Raw genomic sequence first — 26,488 nt, forward strand, 5'->3', positions numbered from 1 at the left:
TGACCCTTTCTATATCCACACCGAAATTGTCCTTAAGTGGACTTGTGGAGGATGGAAGTTGGCATCCTGCAAATAGGATGGGAGGCACTTGCCCAAGCAGTGGCCCCCTGTATGCTGGGATTAGGTGCTGTATATAAATTGTTGCAGCCTACCATTCAATCTAATTTCTGAAGTGCTGTATCATCACCTTTGTCAAAGTCAAATCCTGTGGGTGAGCAAGCAGGCAGACTTCTGCAAGGCCAGTGCTACGGATTTCATCTAACCTTGGGATAATGCATAACTTTGACACATCCACCAGTACTAACTTTCACTTATTTGTTCCCTTTGCAGAGTCCCAGTTGTGAAGCTGTCGGTGCTGCGCTGAGGACAAGTGGGACAGCTTGTTAAAAGCAGATGTGGTTTTGGTAAGTAGCACACTGAGCTTCTCTTGTGGATACTGAGATAAAAACTAAAAGCCTCCCTGGCTGGAGGGGGGTTACAGAGAGTCATATTTGAACCTAAAGATTTGGAAACTGAGGAGCCTGCCTCTGTCACAGCAGAAACTGCTCACTGTGTTCCGATTGGACAAAGCCGCACTAAGCTGTTTTGAAAAGTATGACTTATTTGTTAATACAATGACAGCTGTAGCAGAAAGTGTTACAGAAAGCAGTTCCTTGCAGTATAGCATTGAACTTCAAGGAGATTTTTTTTTTCAAAGGCCTTACGCATGAAGCTATTTAAATGGTAGCAGGAACTTACTTGCCTGTGGTAGCTAGAGATGTTGTATAACGGCAGAACTCTTGCTCTCAATGCCTGTCTTCATCATATGAACATGTACTCCAGAGAAGCAGGTGAAACTTATTTGTGGATAGCTCACATTTATCCTTTTGTAATTATTTCTTACTGATGATTTTAATACCTTAAAAAGTCTCATTTGTCTAAATGAAACTGCAGTTACGCTATTAATGCTTTTTTAATGTAATTTATATTGTACAATAGTGAATTGCAGGCAGCCTTTCACCATTGTTTTGTTTCCTTCAGTATTTAGAAATGAACTTGCCTTGGCAGGAAACACCTAGCCAGGCTGGCAAAGAGACTGCTTAGCCCTCTCATGCAAGGTAAGTTCAGCTATATGGTATGACTCCCTCAATGTTTTCTCTCTCCTTGCATTACTACAGGGCATGTGTGTAGTAAACAACATCATATGTGAAGCAACACCTGAACTTCCAATTACAGGGATATGGAAGGGAATTGATCGTTTTCAGGACTCTTAAAATAATACACAGTGTTTATAATACTGAAGTTAAATGAGGCATTTATTTAAAAGCATATTGACTACAGGTCCCCTGAAATTGAGCACAACTAGGAACCTGTGTTACTGAGATTAATTGAATCAGCATTTCGGTTACTGTAAAATTGGTCTTGGTTTGTGATGGTGCTGCTTTAACTCCTGGCTGACATTGTAGCAGAGCAGATTGCAGCTCCCTGACCTCTGCCTCCAGCTAAGCACAGCAGCTTGTCATGAGGGACTGTGTCTGCAGAGGTTTTGGCCTGAGCCTCGAACCATCTATGCAGTGGTTTCTGAGACAAATCTGGCAACAGATCAGAGCTTGGGCATTAAAACAGACTTGTGTGCAGTTACTGAATGAAACATCATGCTGGGAGTAAAATGAGTATCCTCCCTGCTGCTCCCTGAGGGGTGAGCATTGTGAGGGAAACCAGAGATACTGAAATCCCCATCAGAACTTACCACTCTGGAGATGAGTTAGGTGGAGAGTGTTTTAACAGCACTGTACCATGTACGTGCAAGCAATGGTTGTCAGAAAAACAGTCAAGCAGTCATAAGATTGAGGGCAGATTCATTTGCGATCATTCATGTGCCAACAATTATTAACCCAAGTAGAATGAGCAAACTACAAAACTGCAGTGACTGGGAAAGTACCGCACTCCATAAATAATGAAATGAGCAACAGTCGGGAATTTAAAACAGGGTCAATAACTTTGCTTTTAAGCTCAACTAGTAATCAATTTGGAACGATTTAGTTGTCTTGGACGTCTTGCTATCTAGAAGCATTATAGCCTGCCCCTTCCAATGTGCAGGGCAGTCACACATCCATTTGATTTAGCCCGGATGAAAAGGCAGAGGTGAGAAGGTGGGAACAGAGGTAAATCCTGCAGATGAAGATGCTGAAGATGATTTTCTTCCTACCTGCTTTAGGAGATGTTTATCCTATTCCCTCCTTCTTTCTGCTGGACACTAACTCATCTGCTGGTGTCCCCTCACAAAAGAGGAAAGGAAATATCCAGTTTTAGGATGGAAACATCTTAAACCAATGATAAAATACTAAGTAAAACTGGCTGCCATTTAACACACCTCCATTTAGAAACACAAAAAAAGAGTAACATCTAAAAGAATATGGGTCCAAACTTAGATTAGAAAATTCAAATCTGAATTGTCAATAAATATCAGGGATGAAAATCTAATAAAATATCAACTGTGGCACAGAGCCACAGTTTTATGGTTGGGGAATATGAGGTTTAAATTTATGGTATTTACAGTCCTGGCTTAGCCTAAGGAGGAAACGATGCCGAATGCTAATTCTAATTCTACCATTCTAATGCTACCAGTAGTACAGTGAGAGGGAGGTACATAGATACGCTGTGTACCTCCCATGAAGTTTGTGTATTACCTTGGCTGGGTAAAGACTGCAGTGTTCAGGTATTAGCTATGCTGTTAGTGATTCTTTGCTGTGTCAGATACTTTGAGCTACGTATTCGTTCAGAAAAGCCAGTGGAAATTTTTTATTAATATTTTATTAATGATAAATATTGAAATTAAGACATGCACAAGATACTACTATTAGAAAGGTCTGAATTATTCAAATGTCTGAATTGCTTTCAGACATGTCCTTGGCCTCTGGTCTATAAGCATGTTCTGAAAGCGTTTTAAGTTTCATCAGTTAATAGACGTGGGTATGAAGCTCATAGGGTTTTTTAATAAACCTCTACAGGGATCAGTATAGTTTCTTGTGCAGTGAAGGGAAATCCAGCCTTTTACTCGTTTAATAACAAGTTATTACAATAAAAATCTGTCTGATAGCTCAGTTCTCCTCTGTGTTGGGTAAAACTACAAATGCTCACAGCAGGGTTTATGTTACAGGCTTGTTCACTCTGCTGCCTGCTCTGAAATACACTGGCACATGCTCCAGAAAAGAAACTTACTGAATTTTATTAGAGGGATTTATAAACACTTCTCTGAAATGCTGCAATGTTCTGACACAAAGCTAAAGGTATGAAAACATCTGTATGTACTTTGTGGTTTCAGAAGCCCTTCAGCTCTTTCTGCCAGAAACACCAACCACCATTTCCAAGTACTGGCACTTGAGTCCTACAGACTGTTTCCTAAACAGGTAATGATGTTTTCAGTGAAGCTTGTCACCATTAACCTGGTCCTCATGAGTCAGCTGCTAGGGTGGGGAAGTCCCGTCCTACCTGTGAAGCACTGTTTGCCTGCAAATGGGATTGATTTCCTCGGCAAATATTTGCCTGTGGTCAGGTTACTGGATTGGAGTCCCTCTTTCCCCCAGTGTATAAAGCAAATAAATAAGGCTTAACATCTTTGTCATGATTATGTTTTCAAAGGCTATTTACAAAAAAATCTTTAACTTTGGCTGACCTTAGTACAGCGTCATCGGGTGAAGCTGTGGGGAACAGTTGGTTTCTGTGCACAGTCTTTATTTTGGCTGGCAGTCTGTTAACTCCGATAAGTGGGTAAGCTCATGCCAAGCAAAGTCAGGCATATCATGAGATTCTGCTTTGTTTGTACTGAGAAAGTAGCCTGAGAAACAGCCTTGAAGGCTAATAAACAAAAAAACATACACCAGAATTTGGGGCTGAACAATTGTGACTCTTGAAGAGTTTGACAAAAGGACTGTGTCAGGTGTTGTTGCATTCACCACTCTCCCTCCTCTAGATGTGCAGCTATCCTGCTTTAGCAAGAACGGTGCTCCAGCTCTGTAAGAACTGCCTTGAACACAGCAGTGTGCTGCTGCTTTCCCTGACCTCTCAAGGGAAAAGAAAGAAAAACAGCTCTTGTTTCTCATGAATACGTGTTCAAGCCTCCTTGAGCAACAGCAGAATGACACTGGGAATTAGTGTCACTCCTGCCCAAAGGGCATACAACAGCCACAAGGCTCTTAACGCGGTGGTGGTTGTGTGGTGCCTCTTGGGGTGTTTTGGGGGTTTATTTTCTTTAGCAGCAGCAGTCACTGCAGTTAAACAGTATTTGTTGACAGATTCAGGAAAAGAGCACTGCATTGTCAGTTGGAAAGAAATGATTATTCTTACTGTTTTCCCGAAGACCTTTGCATTCCTAGATGGCTTACATCATGTACTGGGAACTGCATGCAAAGGCAGTTTGAATTCAGGTCAAACTTTGCCTATTTCTAGTAGATGTATGTTACTGATAAAAACATTTTTCACACACCATGCAAACATTTATTAAAGTTGCTTCTACAAGCATCTGTACTGAATTTATCTTTCCCCTGAGCTCACTGGGGATGGTAGACTATTTATTGTGCTTATATGAAACACTGTTTTGACAGATTTCTTCAGAAGTAAAGCAGCAAAAAAGAAGCTCTTTGAAAACAACTGGAACCACTGGCAAGAAGCAGCAACACTGCACTGAACAAGGGCACCTTTTCCAGGTTATCAAAACATGCTGTTGAACTGAATTTTGCAGCTGCATTTTCAAATGTACCATGGGATGCATCAAATCCAAGGCTGCCTTTCAAGGTTCAAATGCTATTCAGGATGAGCAGATCAGGGAAGGTAATGAAGGATGCACTGGAGAGAAATCATCACTGATAGCAGTGAAGGTGGATGAAAAAGGTCCATCAAGCACTATAGTGCTAGACTATGCACACCGTCTCTCCCGTGAGATCCTTGATCAGGCGGTAAAACAGTGGGCAGTGACTGAAAGCAAATACAGCGACATCCCTTTTATTGAAAGTGATGTGCCCTGAGCCCTGACTGGCAAGGACTGTCTTCACCATGAGTGTCCTGTCTGTGAAGCAGTTTGTATTTGGCACTAGTGCAAATAAAGTAAAATCAGCTGTGATTTGAGCATAATGCCACTATATGAATGTGTTTGCAAGAAGAGGCAAAAAAAAAAAAATGCCTTTTCATCTATATTGCTAAGAAATTAATTGGATTACAGCACAATCTATTAAGCAAGTGTCATTTGTCATCAGCCGTATGTTGAGTATGTTCTGTCTTTGTACGTGTCGAATGTGATCAGAAATAGTGTTAAAAGGATGAGAGGAATGTGGCTGCCCTGCAACTGTACAAGCACTGCCTTAGAGGCCCCAAAGATGCTTAACAACAAAGTGTGGATTATTTTTATGTACTGCAAAAAAAAGAAATCAGTGGCCTGGTTGTAGATGAAAAGAGGGGAACTCTCCGTGCTTGGTAAATTTGTCTGCATTTTGCTGAAGTGAAACCAAGGTCTGCATGTAGCAGAGGTAACTCCTGTCATAAATTTTACCTTGATTCTTTGACCTGGCTAAATCTGTAAACCACAAAATAATGAAGGTGATGAGAAGCATTTTATAAACCCCAGCAGTATTCAGGGACCCATATGCATTATGATACTAATCAACTCCCGTTCTTAAGTGAAACAGTGAGGAACATAACTGTGTTGACAAACAGTGCATTATAATTAACAGATGCTCTGGCTTCTGTAAATGCATGAAGGCTATTCTCTAAAATCCTACAGTAAGGTAGTTTAATGACATCTGATCACTGTGTTCAGACCAAAGCTGTTTGGATTTTTAGTTTGGTTTAGTTTTCATGTTCGGGTGCTGTTTTTTAGGGGGGGATTGGTTTTAGTTTTTTACTGTAACCCACATAGGTGTGCAAAAACTACTGAAGCAAATTAGTGAAACGAACCTTCAACAGTGTGACAGTATTTTAGGACTGTATGTTTCATGGACCCTATGGCTGATTTACACTAAAATTTCACACAGAGGTAACACCCTGGGCACAGCAGCTTCCTTCAGCTTCTGTAGGCTCATCCTGACCCAGTGGTAAAACTGCATATGGTGATGCAAATACAAGCTACAGAAACCCAAAGCCTGAGCAGTGCACTGACTTTGTAAATAAGCCTTAGGCCCAAAGCTTAAGGGACTCAATTCTTTACCAATTTTATGTAGCCTGCCTCCACACACTGCACCCTGCTTCTCCAGGGCTTGCAGCCTGACCTACAGTACTTGTAACTAGCATTTGAGATACAAAGAAAGGGAGGTGTTAATCACTGTCATCTCAAAGCTACAGTTTTGCTGACATTTTATACAAAGTGAATGCCTTGTAAAAGCTTGGGGTTTAGCACCAGTTTGTTCCTTTTTTCTGTTATGGCCAGTTTAAAAGACGTAGGTTTGGGTTTTTTCCCAGATCAAAGTGTTTTCCATTTTATGTTTTTGTTTTACAGAAAAATGCTTTCCATACTGGCAAACACTGTTACTATTTTTAAAACATATACATAGTTCTAGTAAATTATATAAAGCATGATTTTTCAAGCAGCGGGAAGCAAGCAGAAAGAGGACCATGTAAGTTGTTATTTGTAGCCTGCCTTAAGTCTGAGAATAAGCTATGAATTGAGCTGTTTTGAAAACTTAGTTACTTTATATCCACCTGTATGGGAAAGTGGTTTTATCAAGAGTAAAGGGTGAAAAATGGTTCTTTGTAACATGGCACAAGACTGTATTAATTCACAGCTAGCAGACTAGACTCTGCTATTAAGACTCTTCTCAGGCTTTTGCTGAAAAGAAGGGGGACAAAATCTGCTTATGTTGCATTGTTTTCTTCTTTGAAGTAATGAATCTTTGAAGCCATATGTAAAGTGGGACGAAGGCCCACTTAATTTCTACTGCCAACAGTGCTGTACCTTGAAGTTCTAAAGCATGTAAAACATTAGACCATACCCTACAGCTCAGTCTAAAGAAACGTCCATGCTATATACTAGGATGATCAGATCAGCATATATATTAATTTGATATTGCTTAACCACAGTATTAAAAAAGATTCCTATTCATATTATAGCTAAAATAAAGCTTTATTACAAAAAAAGCGAACCTTTCTCTAACATTAGTCTTTACTCAAAGATAGTAACACTGTCAAAGACAGTAATTAAAGAAAAAAAACAGCAAAGACACCCCAAATCAAACAAAAGACAAACATCTCCCCTGAAAAAACCCACAAAACAAGGGGGGAAACACCCCCCCCCCCAGGAAAAAAAAAAAAAAGCTCCAGAGACATTATTTGTCAGATAGGCAACTAGCAGATAGATAGAAAACTGCACTCACTTTAAAAGTGCATTTGGTTAGATCTGTCTTGACCCTTGTACAAGTAACCTTGGTGGCTTTCAGGAGGAGTTAGGTGTTGCAATGTCTCAGATCCTTTCTCTGGATGTAACCTTAGCATCTGACACTCTTCTGGGAGTCAGAATATCAGATGTGTTTTTGAAAGCAGCTTCTCCATTGGCAGGCTGCCACTGCATGGTCCAAGAGCAGGCAGAATTATAAAATAAGATATAATAGTCTAAAGTTATATCATGGCATCCATACGGACAAATACTCAAAATTTCCCCAAAGGAGAAAGTCACCTAGGTATAATTAAACACGCTTCACAGTGTGATTCCATTTGGAGTACCTGCTGTGTGGGACACCTTTGCTGCTTCCTCAGAAAATCACCATAACATGATAGTAACTGGATCACCCACTGTCCAACCAGTTACCTACCTGCAACCACAAAGCTTGTCTTCTCTCATTAATGGTGGAAGATTACAGCAGCTTCAATATGGCCTGAAGTGCAATTCCAGCTGCTTTGTGATGCTTTCTAGGACACTGGAACTTCAGGGAAAGCATGGAGCAAATGGAAGGTAAACAAGCTTACAAACAACAGGGAGACAACTTCTCACCAGGAAAATAATCTCTTTTACAAGACACTGTCCTTAATAAATAATGCACTTACCTTTAATAAAATAAGAACATAAATAAAAGCTGTTCAATGCTACAGGCTGGTGAGGAATCGAAGGAGACTTCTTTCCAGAATTACGCTATATTTCTAATAGGCACAATACTAACATATAATAAAAATCAAGATGGCTTTACCTAAATAAAATTACCTCTCTTATTAGATTACTCTAAACTGTGCCACTTGTAGTGGCTTTCCAGCTAAGTTGCCACTGATTCTTTGACTTGATTTTGTGTAATAAAGGCACTCCAGTATGGGACTGGCATACTCCACAAAGCCATTTACTTCTATTTAGAAGTTAAAAATATGCTTGCTTTATATTTTCTCCAGGAAACATAAATGTAGTCAGAGTGGATACAATGTGACTGACTTGATATTCTAATAATAATTCAAAACATATTAACTACAGCACAGCGTCATAAAATTGACATTTCTGGAGTAAGACACATCAGTAGTCCCAAATAAAACACAATACAATCTATTTTTTACAGTATCTTTTGTGGAAAATATTTTCTTGTGGACCAAATAAAACTGAACTTACCATCTGTTTGTATGACTTTTATTTTCTAGAAATGCACAGATTGGACAGGATCTTGCCACCATGAGTTTGGGTAATTTCTGTTCGCATAAATTTTGGAAGCAACTGACAATGCAAGTCAAAGTTTATTGATTCAGAAGTACTCTTGCTAAAGCACCTTAAGTCCTTTTCAGTCAGAGAAGACATGAGCCCTACTCCCTGAGAATTACCATGGTTTTGTTAAATAGTTGCTGAAGATTGCTCCTTTTGTACAAAAAGAATGGAATAAACCAATTTAAAATAAAAGTAACCACCTCCTTGGATGGATAAGGAGCTGCTGAGGAAAATCTGAAGGAAAAAAGCAGCTTATAAAAGGTGGAAGCAAGGACAGGCGGCCTGGGTAGAGTACAGGGATGTTGTCTGGGAAGATAGGGACCAGGTTAGGAAAGCTAAGGCCCAGTTAGAATTAAACTTGGCTAGGGATGTTAAGGATAACAGGAAGGGATTCTATAGGTACGTAGTGAATAAAATACAGACTAGGGAAAACGTAGGCCCCCTCCGGAAGCTATCAGGAGAACTGGATACCCTGGATTTGGAGAAGGCTGAGGTTCTCAATGACTTCTTTGCCTCGCTCATCACTGGCAAAGGCTCTGACTGCACCACCTAAGTCTTGGAAGGCAGATGCAGGGACTGTGAGAATGAAGACCTTGGGCCCACTGTAGGAGAGGATCTGGTTCTAGATCATCTTAAGAACCTGAACATGCACAAGTCCATGGGACCTGATGAAACCCATCTGTGGGTCCTGAAGGAGCTGGCAAATGAAGTTGCTAAGCCACTGGCCATCACATTTGAAAAATCATGGCAGTCAGGTGAAGTTCCCAATGCTGGAAAAAAGGAAATATAACCCCCATTTTCAAGAAGGGGAAAATGGATGACCCAGGGAACTAGAGACCAGTCAGTCTCACCTCTGTGCCTGGCAAAATCTTCGAGCACATTCTCCTGGCAGGCATGCTAAGGCACATGAAAAACAATAAGGTGCTTGGTGACAGCCAGCATGGCTTCACTAAGGGGAAATCCTGCCTGACCAATTTGGTGGCCTTCTATGATGGGGCTACGGAACTGAGGGACAGCGGTAGAGCAGGTGAAATCATCTACCTGGACTTGTGCAAAGCGTTTGACACTGTCCCACACAACATCCTTGTCTCTAAATTGGAGAGATATCAATTTGATGGATGGACCATTTGGTGGATAAAGAACTGGCTGGATGGCCGCACACAAAGAGTTGTGGTCAATGGCTCGATGTCCGGCTGGAGACCAGTAACGAGGGGTGTCCCTCAGGGATGGGTGTCGGGACCGGTCTTGTTCAACATCTTTGTCGCACACATGGACAGTGGGATTGAGTGCACCCTCAGCAAGTTTGCCGATGACACCAAGCTGTGTGGTCTGGTTGATATGCTGGAGGGAAGGGATGCCATCCAGAGGGACCTTGACACGCTTGTGAGGTGGGCTGATGCCAACCTCATGAAGTTTAACCATGCCAAGTGCAAGGTCCTACACCTGGGTCGGAGCAATCCCAGGAACAGCTACAGGTTGGGCAAAGAAGAGATTCAGAGCAGCCCTGCGGAGAAGGACTTTGGGGTGTTGGTGGATGATAAAATCAGCACAAGTCGGCTTCAGTGTGCGCTCGCAGCCCAGAAAGCCAACCGTATCCTGGGCTGCATCAAAAGCAGCATGACCAGCAGGTCAAAGGAGGTGATCCTGGCCCTCTACTCTGCTCTTGTGAGACCTCACTTGCAGTATTGTGTGCAGTTCTGGTGTCCTCAACATAAAAAGGACATGGAACTGTTGGAACAAGTCCAGAGGAGGGCCACGAGGATGATCAGGGGACCGGAGCATCTCCTGTATGAAGACAGGCTGAGGAAGTTGAGGCTGTTCAGCCTGGAGAAGAGAAGGCTGCGTGGAGACCTCATAGCAGCCTTCCAGTACCTGAAGGGGGGCTATAGGGATGCTGGGGAGGGACTCTTCATGAGGGACTGTAGTGACAGGACAAGGGGTAACGGGTTCAAACTTAAACAGGGGAAGTTTAGACTGGATATAAGGAAGAAGTTCTTTCCTGTTAGGGTGGTGAGGCACTGGAATGGGTTGCCCAGGGAGGCTGTGATTGCTCCATCCCTGGTGGTGTTCAAGGCGAGGTTGGACAGAGCCTTGGGTGACATGGTTTAAGTGTGAGGTGTCCCTGCCCATGGCAGCGGGCTTGGAACTAGATGATCTTAAGGTCCTTTCCAACCCTAACTATTCTATGATTCTATGACTGTTTAAGAATCTAAAGCATACAAAAATTTCAAAAAATAAGATGGGAAGATTTAAATTTCTTACAGGTCACAATGAGGTAGAAATTCAAGTCTTATTTTCAGAATTATCCTAAAAGTATTAATGAAATCTCTTAACTACTTTTGAAACTAAGCTCAAGGACTGTCTCATAACCAATACATACATGGTAAGATTAACTTGCAGGTGAAATTTGGACAGTTTTATCTAGTGAGAAATCAAGGTGCCATTTTTTCATGATTTTGCTCTCTGTTTCGCTAACCTCTAGTTCTTTGAAAGTCACTTTAGTAGTTCACCCTGATGCCTGAATTTCCAGGGCTTTGTTTCCAAGCAACAGCTTCTAAGAAGGAAGGAGCCTTAAGCCATTGTAGACCCATACTGTCAATAATAAATGCCGCCCAATGCTGAAAACTCTGTAATAGTAGTGCTGGAGCTCTGACTTTTTGATTCTCCAGTGCTGATTACTGACAGAAGTTTTTTGTTATTTTTATTGGGACAGAAGTTTTCTTCCTTTAATCTCAGTGGTTCACCTTCACAGAAGCCAAAATTTGTTTTTGTGACCTGCCTGTAACTGTAGAAACAAGTAGGGAAAGATACTGATACATGATTTGATTAACCATGCAGTCTTTAATGTTGAAGAAAGACTAATAGTTATGTATTGTTGCAAACACTGTGGAAAAATTATTACCCCCCTAAAAGATTATCCTTTTATCAAGGAGCTGTGATTATGTCATATAACCAAGTATTATTAGTATCAGAACCAAGCAACCTTTAATGCACACACAACAATCTTAATCTGTTTTTGGATGTATATTTAAATTTTGATCCCAGCAAATACATTCATTAGGATATGTTGTCTTAAAAAATCTATACAATCCATGTACAGCAGATATTTCTTATTTTCCCCTGTTTGTGATCTTCAGTACATATTGCTGCATCCCCTTTACTTTTCACAGGTTTTCCACCCAGTAGATGGGATGTTCATGGGCACAAGCAAATGGGAACCCAGACTAGTGGTATAAACTCCAGGCACTTGCAGTGTTAGGGCTGGGCTGACTTCTACCACTAAAATCATTTGACAATCACTAACACCAATGCTTAGTGTTCAGAGGAAGGTCTGAGACAGTTATTTCTTCACCCCTGTAAGACCAGCAAAAACTAGCTATTTTTTTTTTAAATAATAAAAAACTAAATGTGCAGTTCAACTCAATAGCTTTTTTTAAAGGTCTTTCTTATAACAAACAGAAGTGTGCTCTAGGCTCTGAAAATATTATGACATTTGAAACAATGTCTACATCACACAGCAAAACTGAATACTGACCAAATGTTAAATCAATAGAACAACTTCTCTCAGACTAATAATGTGTCAGTCTGACCCTTTATTTAAAAGGCTACTTAATACCATGGATTTCTAATGTCCTGCATTTTCCTTTATAGCTCTGTTTTAAAGCTTTACGTGTATTTTATTTTCATTGTATAAATAATAAGCTGGCACAACCCAAACTTAACAGATAGTGACAGAGCCAAGAACACAAAGGTCTCCTAACTTCTTGCTTATTAGGGTCATCCCTTAAGTCTGCTCTGTTCCCCAAAAGTTCCTCCTAAACTAAGAGTTGATGCAAAAAATTAAATGTTAATCATTGCATAAAGCAGTAAAAATAACAATTTGCCTTTTCCCCTTATTAACCAGAGATACGATTATTTGCCATTATGGCAGCATAACAAAAGAGAATGTTCCTGAATGCAAAAAATTACTTACAAATCTCAGGCTAGCTGAGTCTTACCAAACTTTATCACACTACTATTAATTTTTATATCGTAGATTTAAGCAGATGTTAAGTCAATAGGCTTGATCTTTATAACTTGAGATCATTGCTTCCCAATGGCTTAAAACAATCGTCCACAAACTCATCACTGACTTCTTCTAAGGCAGCTGGCTTCCATCTGGGGGATTGGTCTCTGTCAATCAGCACTGTCAGGTGGAGTACAAAAACACAAAAGTTACTTGTAAGCTTTCTCTAATTAAGATGACTTTAGATTGCATCCAGACAGATAACTACAGTGAATACACAGGGAAGAAAAATCAGTATGTTCTCAAGAAGACAGATTTTTTTGTAACATACATATTTCTACTTAATATAAAGTCTTGAGTTGTGATCTGCCTGGAGACGTACCTGGGAGTTGCCTGATGATACAAGGAACAGTGGGTAACTTCAGAAGTAGCCCAAGCTTTGATAGAACAGACCTCAAATTAGTGCTTTCTGTTAGACCTACTACTCTTGCCTGACTTATGCTTTTTCATGTGAAACTGGAAACAGTATACATGATTCTCCTTTCGGATAAGGGCTTTCACATCTCTGCAAAATCCGATTGTAGAATATAGGAGATGACTCAAAGGAGGTGTTTAATGCCTAAAGCTAATTTAAACACATTATAAAAACTAATAATGAAATAACTAATGAGGAAGGAGGAAAGCAGAGTATCTTTGTGGGCAAATACAAGAATATTTGTTTGTAAGTACTGACAGATACTGCAGACCTATGTAAATTTAACTATGAAGATTTGTATAAGCTTAGTATGTGTACTTTACATGTGTACACTACTGAAGACAAAATCATCACTGAATGAATTTCATGTATAGCAAGAAAATACAAAAAGCATTCCTTGTACTGCAGGAATGCTGAAGGCATGTCAGCAAGAACAGCTGCATTAGTAAACAGTGGTAAGATAAGAGAGAATTTATTTGTATATAAAAATTATCCGTATGAATGGAATTCCAGAGCATCCTTCCAAGCACCTTTTTGGCTCCAAGAAAACCCATAGAGGTGCTATTCAAAAATGGGAATTTTTTATAATTTAAAATTAATAGCTACAGTAACTAGGGCTTTCTAGGATGCACCCAACATCCCTCCCCAACACACATTCCCTCCAGATGTGTGGTATCAGCAACTGATTTGGAGATGGGGCTGTGTGTGTCCTGGGAGATTCCTGACCAACACCACCCACAGCATATAAGGGAGGATGGGCAGGAAACACCTCTCAATACTCAATGTGCTGAGAACAGGGAGGTCTGTCTGGTTGGTTGATTTTTCTGATGAAGAGTAGGATGGCTCTAAAGGTATGCAGACAGAAGATACTTACACAGCCTACATATTTTGAAGAATAACAGCCGGTGGTTTTGGTAAGTTGTCATGTCTTTCTAAACAGATTTTGTGCTTGGTGACTGAACTAAAACCATCTAGGATGTGAAATATACGAAGGAGTTGGATTTTAAGTTTAGTGGAAGGAATGCCTACCTAAAGATTGTGTCATATCGGAAGACAGGCACTATGGCTGAGGTAAAAAACCCAAGCGACTTCAAAATGTCTTTTTAACTTTTCCCTCTATAACCAACACTTGGAAATGCCTAGAAAATAAGTACCATTCAAATAACAGCTGCATTAATTAGTATTTCTAAATATAGCTGAAGACAAACAGGCATCACAACCCTTTATCATGCACCTCCAAAGCGAAAGGAGAATCAGAGCCCTGCATCCATTTAACTGCAAATAGAGGATTAAGGACTCCTTGGATACAAATAAAAACTAATTTTTAAAAGAAAACCCCGATATAGATCAAACATGTACTTCTACAGGGAGCAGAATCCATGTGGGCAATTCTTTAAAAAAATGTGCTGTAAAAGAGTGATTTTACTAGGTCACTCACCTGGATAACCTGGTGAAAAGTTATGATCTTACAAGTTAAATACTGTGATACGAAGCCACTGATTGGTTAGGGTGAAAATATATAACTGTCCTGAATCAAGTGTATTTATTCCACTGGAGTATGACTTATCTAATGATTTTATCCAACTTTAGTTGAAGTTTACAATCTGGCCAAAATAATCTTAATGGTCATCCACAAAAGTCAATACTGACTAGAGATGCTTTAGAAGGGAAAAAAAAAAATGTCCATGTGTATACTGCTACAGCTTCAACTCTGAAATACAGTAGGAATTGCTGATAATTCTTCATTCTATCGCACTGCTGTGTACTCAAGTTAACCCTTCTGTTTGGATCTGTGGCCAGTCTGGTGGATAAGTATATGCTTATTATGTTCTCTCCAATGAAGCCTTTAATATAATATGATTTAAAATATTTGTTTTCTACTAGTAGCTTGAAAATACTTCCTTTCTGTATTAACATCTGTATATTCTGTGTTTCTCCAGCTTGAGATCGATCACTACAAGAACAGAACCAAAATTCTGAAGACTTCTAAGGCAGGTTAAGCCCAGTCACAATGCTGATATTTCTAAGCACCTGAAATTCTGCTAGTTGCAATGTAATCTCTCTACCTATTTACTGACTGCAGGGGGTTTGTGTGCCCAGGGTTAGGCTCACATCTGCCAGCCGCTAGCACTGCAGGAGAGAGGGCAGAAGCCATACAGAAATAACATCTTTGCAGGATCAGCAATATGTAGAAAGCCTTTACAATTCCATTTGAACTGTACATTCCTGCACAAATAGTTAGGCTAATTTAGCAGATTTTTGTCCCCTCAGGCTGCTGAGATTGTAGTCCACCTGGATGTGTTTGAGCACTGACACTAAAAAAGACTGCTTTGCTTATGCAGTAAGAACAGAAAATTATGCAGAGCTATGCATTTCTTAATATATGTATTATCCTATAAATCAAGGTGAAAAATTGATACCTAAAGTGTTCAAAGACCATATTCACCATTATATGGAAAAATGCTGCTGAAATATGATCTGTATAGGTTACGCTTTAGAAGGTTTGGCTTTTCTTTAGTAGCCCAAATCACAAGTATCAGAGAGGAATACTGCTTGCCAGCCTATTTTCAGTCTGGCTGAAAGAAAACTGGATGAAGGAACAATGAAATTCTGACCTTAGTCAAAACAGGTTTAAAAAGCTTTTCAACAAACTATTTCCCTAGCATGCCTATTAAAATTACAGTTTGAAGCAAATAAAAGCTGTTATTAGAACCTGACCTATGGCTGCTGAAAAACAACCTTTGAAAACTATAATCTGATTATTATATCTTAACTTTACTTTGCGCTAGATCCTCTGTGGACAGGGTCAAAAGCTGGCTCTTAAATGCTTGGAATGTAATGCTTTAATAAACAAAAAGCTAGTATTTTATTTATTATTTACATTTTTTTTCCCACTGGTTGATCCAGTAAAGTCTTAATAATCTTATTTCCTATTAAAAAATACGTTCAGTATGTTGGTGGGTTGTTTTTTTCTTCCTGATACAGTTGAGCCTTTGCTACATTATCCTGTGTAGAAGAGAATATTTCCCAACTGCTGTTTTTGCAGTTCCTTTCTTTATGAGCAGTTTGTGTAATTTACTGGACATACTGACAAGTGATTTCCTTTTGTCCTCTACTTCATCACCATATGGTTTAATGACCTTAGGCATTACAAGTGAGAATTTGGCTTGGTGTTCATCTGACTCTCAGACTTTTGAGTTTGTCACTTCAAAAGCTTATATGGTGACTTAGAATATATCCTAGGAATAATCTTTGTAAAATATCCTTGTCTCCATTATCAACACAATGAAAACCATGTACTTCTCAAAAGTATTTGATAAGAACAGAATTCAACAGAATTTACCACACAATGGGGTAAATTCTTCAAAGCATTCTCTGCCAGTAAGAACTAAAGACTAAAATCAGAAACCTTTTCCATGCTCTATAAAAAAATTTTGCATCTCTCACCACAGGCTTTAATACAGTATTACTAATAATGAACACCCAAATTAATATCTATTACTCAAGCGTATTTTAAACTACTTTATCAAGACAGATACTAAAAAATGAGAAGGAAGGAATAATATACACTTGAGTTTGAATTCAAAGTCAGATTTCCTCAACCCAAAAGTGTTAATCATCCAAATGTCTTCTACTGCAAGCTCCTAGGAAAACAAAGTATTTCTGTATTGTTTCACCTCCTGCTGTATAGTACATAAATAATTATGATAGTTTCTAACAGATGTGACATTGCGTTTGACAAACTGTGTAGTGAATCAGCAGTAGAATCAAGGACAAAATCTAAGTCTGTCCCCTAGATGAACTTCCTGAGCCACTGCTCTACTTGTACCCTTACCTACCTCGACCAATGCTTTAAAATGCTGCAATATTTAAGTTTACATGTACATATTTTGATAGTAAGACACCTCTATATAGATACACTTTGGACATGGGAGTAGCCTCTGTTCTAACAAATTTCCATGTTCTTCAAGTCTTACACCATCTTACAGCAGGCTGAACCAGCTATGTGGCAACACTAAGTCTAGACACACAAATGATACCCATAGCTACTCGCTACTGCTAGCATTAAATATATTTGACGTTTCCTAATGAACTGGTGAAACCTTTTCATGATGCTGCATTAGCAGGTGAATAAATAACACTGGGAAACTGAGATTACACAAAGGAAACATGGCTGTTACACTTTGGAAAAAATAGTAAGTTTTTGGCCATACAGGAGTCCAATAAGTAAAAGTTGGAGCAAGTTTGGAAGTTTTCTCTGGGCTGTTGCTGGATGTACTTTTTTTAACCTCCATAGAAGCAACACAATAGTGAGTCTGCATATCATTAAGTTTGAGAAACGCTTCTGGTGTGCATGCTTACCTGCTCGAACCCCTTCATAGAAGTCAGGGCCTCTCTGAAAGATTAAAAGGAAAAAAAAAGCTGTAACATAATAGATTCTATTTAGCACATCTTTCCCTATCCCATCTCTGCTAAAAACGCAAGTTCTCAAGATTCAGTTAAATCTCACTGGTACTGTTCTTGTATCATCCTACTTGCTCCTTATTAGAGCTCTATGACCTCCTGCTTAAATGCGGCCACGACTCTCAAAATCAGTCTGTTGAACTTCAATTATCAGTTAACTTTTATGCAGTGCAGCTTTCAATCAGTTCCGTGTCAGATTTTTCTGAAGAGTTCTGCATGATGGGGACTGAGGCACATAGGATCAGAAATTCATCAGAGACAGGACAGTCATCAGGGATTGTGAGGTATTCTGCACAACTGGAACAATTTGCAGTTAAACAGAACCCTGGAAACATCCAGGGATTTTTTATAAAGGTAAATGTAACATTTAAATCCGTAAGGATGCTTCGCTAGCAATGGAGCAACAATACTAGTTTCAGGAAAACTATGGCAAGGATACTGGCAGACATTACACCATATCAGAAACGGATTTATTTTCCCTTTTTTTCAACTATTTACATTATCACAAATAATCAAACACATAAAAATCTTACCTCAAAATGTCATGAAACTAGTAATAAGGGTGCCATGGGGAAGCTTTATGAGGAGTTTGTTCAGGTAATTCATTTAGCAACTATGTTCTACTGAAAGGATCATTTCCTTATATGTTACACAAGTACTCAGGCCTTACTACAAATAGTACTAAAATCTCCTGTTTTCTTTAATAAACTTGTCACAGCACTCCTGAAAGGAAGTGTTATACAACTATTCCCATCCTGCTAACGGGAACTGAGGACTAAGTAATTCAAATAGGAAATCTCTTTGAGAACACCAAGGGTTTAAAATTACAGTCCAAATGCAGAACTTCCTATATTACAGCATTACCATAGTTTTTTTAACAAAAGCCCTCTACCATTCCCATTAATGTACTCTCCTTCAAGCTTCATATAAAGAGATGTAACTGGAAAAAAGCAACAGCTTAACAAATACGCAAAAGATACCTAGAATTAAAACCTATAAATTGTGAGTCCTTGATGTAATCTGTATATAACAGTCTCTGATAAATGTGCTACCCCTCCATTGCTGGAAAGAGACAAGGGGCTCAGCTGCTTGCTTACCATGCATGCTTGGCTCAGTCTGTATTCCATCGTGAGTACATCTTGTAAGCTCATGGAAGCGCCTTCTCTGAGCTGCCTGAGAGTCAGCTTTAAGGATGTAGGTGACATCTTATTAATAGTCTGGGGAAGACAACAACAATCACTTTTATTCTCTTCAATTCAGACACATTTGCAAGTCTGTCTTTGTTGCATTTTAAACTTCATGAAGTAAATGATGGTACTGAGCTCACTTATGTTATACCTATTCCTCCCGCTCCCTCCCACCATGCTGTCAAACTAAAAGGACTTACTTGTATAAACTTTTATTGGCAAGATCCCTGGGATGTTTGCCACTACTTGTGGAAAGCCTAGAACTCCTAAGATCACATCATTTATGACCAAATTACTACTAGCCCGGGAATCTTATGCAGCTTGAAAGCCATTTCCAAACAGATTCTTTTGAGAAGTGAAGGTGTGTGACAAGCAATGTTACTCCATTTTCTAACATCATATACATATAGTCTTAAGTGCTCTTACAAGTTACTGAACTTGTAGCTGATATTGTACAGAATTTAAGTTTTATTTGGTACAATAGGGCAGTAAGGTAATAGTAGCAAGATTAGCAACAAACTTAAGGTGGTTGCTTTAGGATCATCTGCAGAGACTAGACAACATATGAAGAAAACTGTGGAAGAAAAATATTAAAAGAAATTACACATAAATGCATATTTATCTAAGCTTTTTGTCTGGGATCAACAGATGCTGCAGTAATTTAGTCCTACATTGCTCTTCTGACAGGAAGCCTGGAGGTCTTGCTTTCCTTCTTTCAACACTTACAGGCTATAAATATTATGCCACAGACAGGATCTGTTTAAGGCACACAAACAAATGCTGTAACTCTGGCTTTCATGACTATCCTTCAATTAACAGCATGCCAATAAACAGTAGGGGGAAGTGGGGAGAAAGACAAAAACCTGGTTAAGAAAACAGAAATGAGCTTTAAAGCTTTCAGGCTTGTGGGGGAAAATAGCTGTATCTTACTGTTGTCCATCTTTGTTTTCTTACTTCAGACAAGACTCTTTCCCTGTAAATCCAACAACAAGCTCTCTATTGTTCACAGTACAACAGACATATCCTATAAATTAGGACATTTTTACCCCTACTGAAAAGTAGCAGATGGTAAAATTTGCCTCTCTATATTATTTTCATTGCAGACATTAGAGTCCTTACCCAGAGCCTGAAATGGCAGGTTTCCAGACATCAACATTAACATTTTTTCTGGCTCCCAATTACTCTTCATCCCTTTCCAGACACCAGCTGATACAGCAGTGACCCATTTTGCCTGGTTAAGCTGGAAAACACCCAATTGCTATACAAGCAGGAGGCTGTGCAATTGTGTACCTTAAAAGCACTGTCGTTCTGTTACTTGCATGTTGACCACTGTGTTTAAGAGCGAATCTGGTTTAGAAAGAAGGAATGCTGGCTCAAACTGTAAACATTTCCTGGGTTCTGGTAAAGCTCTCTACCAATGAGCTGCCTTTCAGCAAAGAAATCAGCTACACCTCTAATTACATCACCATGCAGGTCTCCTATGTATAGCAACTCTTACCCAGACCCCTTATGTCCTGTAATACACTATCTTTACCTTTGAACTGGACCTTTCCTGCTTTGAGTTTCACATTCTATCATCTAGATTAGAAAGTTTTTACTCAGACCAGGTGAAATGGTATGCACAGTGCAACCAGACTGTTCCACGGGTGAAATTATAATGGTGAGTTCTTTCTGGTTAGAAAGCATTAAAATGGGGAAGATATGAAATGCACACCTAGCTAGCCTAGTGCATCCAGCAGCTGCCTTATCTTAGCATATCAATGAGGTTGAAGGTGGAGGAGGCATTGCCATAAATCAAGCTGAAGGAAGAGGAACAAGGGAAGAAAATGGGTAGGTGTAATTGCAGAAAAATGAGTCACCAGTGTATCTATAAATAAATTCTCTGTACAAAGAGGAGGGCATTGGTGCTAAGGAACAAGCCTGAAAGGAGATAGGACAGGCTGAAGTAGGGAGTACTAAAATGCAAGTAAGTCTTCATAGAAGTATTTGACATCTATTCCAGTATTTTGAGACCATACTGATTTCAACATAATGATCCTGAAAGCTACAAGCTGAATTTGCAATACACCTGAATTCCAGTAAGATACTATCAGCAGGTGACTGAGTTAAGTGGCACTGACTCAATAGAGTCCCTTACAAGAATCAACAGCTGGAATAGTGGCTGCATCCTTTGTCTCCAAGGCCCATTAAAGTTTCTGATTTGAGCTGCTGAGGGCTCTTGAGGGAAGCCTTCTTTAAATTACAGAACAATCAGCAAAACAAAGCCCTGCCAGAGGCTCAGTGTATCAGTTTCCTTGCAATAGATGAAGACACCCATCACTTTCTGAGATAACAAACCATTTGTTTGAACAATAAACATTGGTTCTGGATGAGTTTTAACATAACATGAGAGTCTAGCCAAAGTACCCCAGGAAAACTGCTTAAAGACAGATATATCACACTGTCTGTTAAGAGTTTCAGAATCCTTCTTTACTTGAGTTCAGTGCTACAAAGATACCATCCTGCTTCGTACCTGTAATCTCTCTCTCCCACTGCTGCATCCCCATTTAAGATTCCAGGAGCTAGTGTCTGCATCCCAACCTGACTAGCAGATCTGGACAAGGTACCTTGCAATTTTCAGTACAGCACACTATGCTGGAATTCATTCAGTAACAATTAAGGCTATAAACTCACAAAGTATCAGTGCTCAGATGGTGTACTGACCTGCCAAAAAAGTTCTCAGAAAGCATCATGTAGAAACAAAGTTAAACAACTGACGCTTTTCAGGTTTTGACCCCACATGCTTACTTCATCCAATTAGGAGTGACACTTCTGTCACTCAGATCAAAGCTTTTTGGCTCATATAAATCATAAAAACAAAGTAATGCTATGAAGTAAACAATTTTTAAAATATGTTAGTAGTACGAGTTCAGAAAGTATGTTAGTATTCCAGCTTTCTACCTATTTGTAACCGGGTTTGAAATGTGATTTAAGTCATGACGCCACTCTCAAGTAGAATTTTAACATCTGTACAATCTTCTATTAATGCAAACCACATATCAGATATTTGAAAGCCTGCCAAGCAGACATGTTCTGAAAGTAAAATGCATGAGTACTGTAGATCAAACAGAACAGGATACCAGAGACAGAACAGCCCACAGCATCCTTGGATTATAGTAGAACTAGCAGTTCCATTTTGTTAACTCTAAAAGGTATCTGTACATCCAAGGTGTGGCTGTACCAAGGAGTACCTCCAAATTAGGGTATTAGACTTTCAATTAGGGCTTATTCCATAAGCTTACTAATATATATCATAAGAAGTATACATGGAAATAAAGAAAATAAGCATACACATTGCTGTTATTGAATCTTTTGCAGTCTATGTATTTATTATTTGAATGTGCTGTTGTTCCTGTACCCAGACACTAACATGAAATATTGGTTTCATAAAGTGACATAAGGGAAACTACTATCCGTGGAAATACTCTTGGTACTGTGTTACTCGTAATGAGGAAAATTACTTGCTTCACACAAGTCAGCAAACTGCTACCACAGATAATGTCTGGTAATCTCAGACTGTCATGGTTTTGCTATGTGTTCCCTGCTCTAACCAGTTCTTTTAACTCTGCTTCTCTGAGCAATGCGACAGTGCTCTGTTTGCAGGTGTAAAATGCTTAAGTGCCAGTGTGCAAGCTACTATTCTTCCTCCAATTAAGCTACAATTAAGTTTAATTACAGTTCTGCCTCCCTAGTAAAACACAATCTCCAGTTTAACTGGCAAACATTTCCTGGAGAAAGCCAGATTTATACTTGAATCCTTTTTTAACTTTTTTTCACCCACAAAGGCATTTTCCTTCTCTGTTTTGTGGATCTTTTGCAGAAGAAATTAAGTTATCTGATCCTACAAGCTTACTTAATCCTACTGCTTAGCACAGAATGTTTGCTATTAGAAACTTGTCTGAAACTTATGTACTTGTTCACACAAATAAGCCTTGAACCTGATAGAAAATGTGGGGTTTAGGGACTCCCTCCCCAAATTTATGTACAGACAGAACCAATTCTTATTAACAGACTCATCTCTTGAACAGAACAGGCAACAGACAATTGTTCAGGAACTCCAAGGACAGTCATTCATTTTCAAATCATATGAAAGAAAAAAGCTGCTATAAATTACTATTAAAGACATGAAATAAACCAAGAAGCAACAAAAGAGCTTTTTTGTTTGTTTAAAGTAAAAAAATTACACAATCATACCCTTGAAGTAGGTGACATAGTTTGAAGTCCTAGGTTAAAAATACAAAACAAATATACACTTCTAAACAACTGGGAACAAAGCCATCTTTTTTACAGGGGAGATCTGAGTTACAGGGCTGCAGATGAAGGGAATGAGTCAAGCCAGTCTGGATAACCAGAGCAAATGTGGCAGAACAAACTAGCTAGTTAACACATTTCAGTAACAAAGTGTTTTCAGACTCCTTGCATGTTTTGCAATAGGAATTGTATTTTGAACAAAACCCCCTTTAAAGGCTATATTCCTCTAGGTCTGCTTATGTTTTGAAGTGCCACAAAATTCTATGAAATTAACTTAGGAAAAGCTATCTTCAACTAATCTTGGGATAGGATGCTTAATGTTAATGACACTACACTATAAAATTATATTACACTGCTCAAATGAAAGTCCAAAGATGATGGGTGTTGTTTTATTACAAGAGCAGGATTTCTTCTGTAAGCTGGAACTAAAATTAAGACAAAGTGTTTGTTAGAGAAATGCTCGTGTTCTATCCAACTGTAAGTAATATTTGATTAGTTCCAAGGAAAACTTTTGCAAGGCACTCGAATACGGCTACCTCAAAGGAAAAAGAGAAAATATGAACATTACTTATAAATGAATAAAAGCGGCTTCTTGATTTTTGAGGCTGAAGTGCGTAGTAAGTGTGTAGTATTACTGTAGACTAAGTAGTGACTAGAACACTCAGAAATGCATTAAAAAGACCAAAAAACACCTTTATGATAAATTGCTTGCTGTTCACCAAAATGAGATATCTGGAATGGAAGAAAAAGAACAACATTGTTCTGGCACTGTTTTATTCCAAACCTTGGCAATAAAATGAGAAGCTATAAAAGGAACCTTAGTCACCAATAGCTCCCTGATCGTGGGAAGGGAAAAGGAAAGGGAGTGAGTTTAGGTTTTTTTACTACATGACAATTTTATGCAACGTATGACGGTATTCACATTCTACAGAGGAATATTCTTGTCTGAGTAGAACTACTGACAGGCCCACAGGACTACATGTGAGAACCTGAGGATCCCAGTCCAATGGCCGATAGATGTTATGTAGTATTAGTTATGTTAGTAAGGTGACTAAAGTCAGCCCTGTGGAAAATAACAGCACAGAACCACACTTAAAACCTCTAACAAAAATAGTATAGATGTTACCTCTAGCTGCTTAATGGCAAAAGGAGAACCATCCTGCTTTAAATTTTTAACAATTTCTTCCATGCTATTTCCTGAAAAAAGACTGAAAGAAAAAGTTAATGAGTGAACTGCTTCAACCTTCCTCTTCCCTGTGAAGTGCTAGTAACACAGAACTTATGAACAGAGAGTAACAAGCTTACTTGGCTTTTCTTAGCAATGTGTTCCCTGCTGTTCAGTTTTACTTAACTCTTCCTTTACAAACCTCTAGCATGTCAAAAAGCCTCACTTACAAACTCTATTTATCCAGAAACTTCAGTTACTGCCATCAGTCTTATCTGTATTTTTATAACACATCAAACGTTTAGCTATCAGCTCCATTCTACTGGTTCGGTGTCAACATATTTTGTCTCTATGCTGACATACTTCAAGAGTTTTAGCTGCTTCTTATGACACATTTCTCCTCCCCTTTCTGAGAACACAAAAGTTCCAAGCAATCATAGAAATGACCTTATATCAATGAGCATGAATGTACTACATATAATTCCCTGTCCAACTAAACAATTATTCTCTTAAATGCCCATCCAATTTCTATAGAAAAATGTTCCTTTTAAAGTGAATCAGGGCAGTTGCTTAATATAATGGTGTATGAATCAGGCAAATACGCTTGAGTATTTAGTATACCGCTGAGTGAAATATTTTATGAGATTCAGATGAAGTTCTCTAAAGACAAAAAATTTTAAATTACTAACTTGAATGCCATTTCTATCACCTTATCTGTGGAACACTGATGCTGTTAGTGGATTTAACTTCAGGCTCTCTATCCAAAAGGTGAAAAAGAACAAAGATTGATGAATACCTGTTAATCTTCTCCATATGTTCATCAAGTACAAAATCCTTTTCTTGATCAGCTTTGCTCTATTGAAAAAGCAAATACATATTTTACTTGGTTATTTTAGACCAAAAAGCTTATCAGTACTGAAAAATTTCTATCACTTGTGTTATAAATATATCATAATAAATGAACATTTAATATTTATAACACTGACATTTTTAATGAATTACAATTTCACAGTGTGTATAAATGAACTTATTGCTTTGAAGATGTTAACACAACGCAGTGCTTGGTCTGAGCTCCTATGTATGTCTATTTGGGTGGTTATCTCGAACACAAGTAATCATGTTTATTCTACCAATACATTTCTATCAAATACACTAAGAAAGCTAGTGTAGAAACATCTACTAAAAAATGGAGGGTTTTTAAATATTATTATTAAAAATATACAAGCATGCATGTATGTATATTAAAAAACAACCAAACCTACCACAAGCAAAACAACACAACCTGCATTTCTCTTCCTTGTATTTTCTCTGTAGTTCTACAACATTTTAGTGAGACAAATAGAGTAGAATAGATCTGTTGGCTTCATGTGGGAAGGCTGTCAAATGTTTCATATCTTTTGGCATTAAGGGATTTAGGACATAAGCAGATTTTTTCAGTAACAGCAGCTGAAACGGAGAAAGGTTCCCTGTCACTTCAGCTCTGATAACTAAAAATACACTGCTTCCTTTTCCATTCAGTGTCATTATGTAAAGTAGCATACTGTAATATATAATCACTCTTATTTCACAGCTTTCTATTTTGTCAAAATAAGTTAATACCCATAGTAGTACTGATTATCCCATTTATTTTTCTAATTAATCTTAGCATATTAACTTAGCAGTGCCAAAACAGGAGCAGACATCGCTCACTTCAGAGCTAAACAACTAGCGAGTAATACTCAGTTTGACTGAATACATTGAATCCTGATTTGATTCCAGAAGTTGCCTTTCCTTTGAAATAAATTACATCACACATCTCAACTAAATTGAGTTAACTAAATAGCCACTGAATAAACTTATTGTAAAGCGAAACTCTTTTCATGCCCATCATTACATGGGCCTTATACAAACACTAATTATGTATTATCAATACAGTTACATTCACTTGCAAAATCAAACAGAGAACTATGGGTTTGTCGACTGGGAAGACAGGACCCTTCTCCCATTGGAAATACTGCTTTAAGACTTCAGATGCTTTCCCTACTGCACTCCTATTTCCCTGTCTGCACTCTTGTAATACTTATCCTATTGATAACTCCTGCGCTTATTCAGTCTTTCCATTATCTCAAGTTTACAAACATATACAATATTTGAGAAACTAAAGGAACAACTTGATTCTTTAAATTCAGGCTTCAAATCTGGACTGCAGATGGTCTGCATCAAAATAATGCTAAAATTTGTCAACTGCATCAAGCTAAAAAATCATTTCTTCAGGTTTATA

General features: G+C 38.6%; 2 protein-coding genes across 6 annotated transcripts in view; one reads left to right on the top strand and one right to left on the bottom strand.

Moving 5' to 3' along the window:
• C3H2orf88 (chromosome 3 C2orf88 homolog) overlaps positions 1-5,098 on the top strand; it is a 37,491-nt gene extending 32,393 nt beyond the window's left edge. For 2 of the 5 annotated variants that reach the window (XM_065669924.1, XM_065669925.1), the window contains 4 exons: positions 331-404; positions 1,021-1,097; positions 3,305-3,389; positions 4,584-4,725. In XM_065669924.1, coding sequence (XP_065525996.1) covers positions 331-387 — 57 coding nt within the window. In that variant the 3' untranslated portion in view covers positions 388-404; positions 1,021-1,097; positions 3,305-3,389; positions 4,584-4,725. Of the gene's footprint in view, positions 1-330; positions 405-1,020; positions 1,098-3,139; positions 3,270-3,304; positions 3,390-4,583 lie in introns of all 5 variants that reach the window. The other 3 variants (XM_065669920.1, XM_065669921.1, XM_065669923.1) reach the window with 2 other exon arrangements.
• Positions 5,099-11,462: 6,364 nt separating this feature from the next.
• The window catches only part of HIBCH (3-hydroxyisobutyryl-CoA hydrolase), a 47,589-nt gene continuing 32,563 nt past the window's right edge, over positions 11,463-26,488 (bottom strand). Inside the window, exons 10-14 of the mRNA XM_065669930.1 lie at positions 25,025-25,083; positions 24,190-24,271; positions 18,684-18,803; positions 17,485-17,518; positions 11,463-12,827 (exon numbers count right to left, since the gene is read on the bottom strand). Coding sequence (XP_065526002.1) covers positions 12,712-12,827; positions 17,485-17,518; positions 18,684-18,803; positions 24,190-24,271; positions 25,025-25,083 — 411 coding nt within the window. The 3' untranslated portion in view covers positions 11,463-12,711. The remainder of the gene's footprint in view (positions 12,828-17,484; positions 17,519-18,683; positions 18,804-24,189; positions 24,272-25,024; positions 25,084-26,488) is intronic.

This window comes from Lathamus discolor, chromosome 3 (genome assembly GCF_037157495.1).
Source record: "Lathamus discolor isolate bLatDis1 chromosome 3, bLatDis1.hap1, whole genome shotgun sequence".
Lineage (NCBI taxonomy): Eukaryota > Metazoa > Chordata > Aves > Psittaciformes > Psittacidae > Lathamus > Lathamus discolor.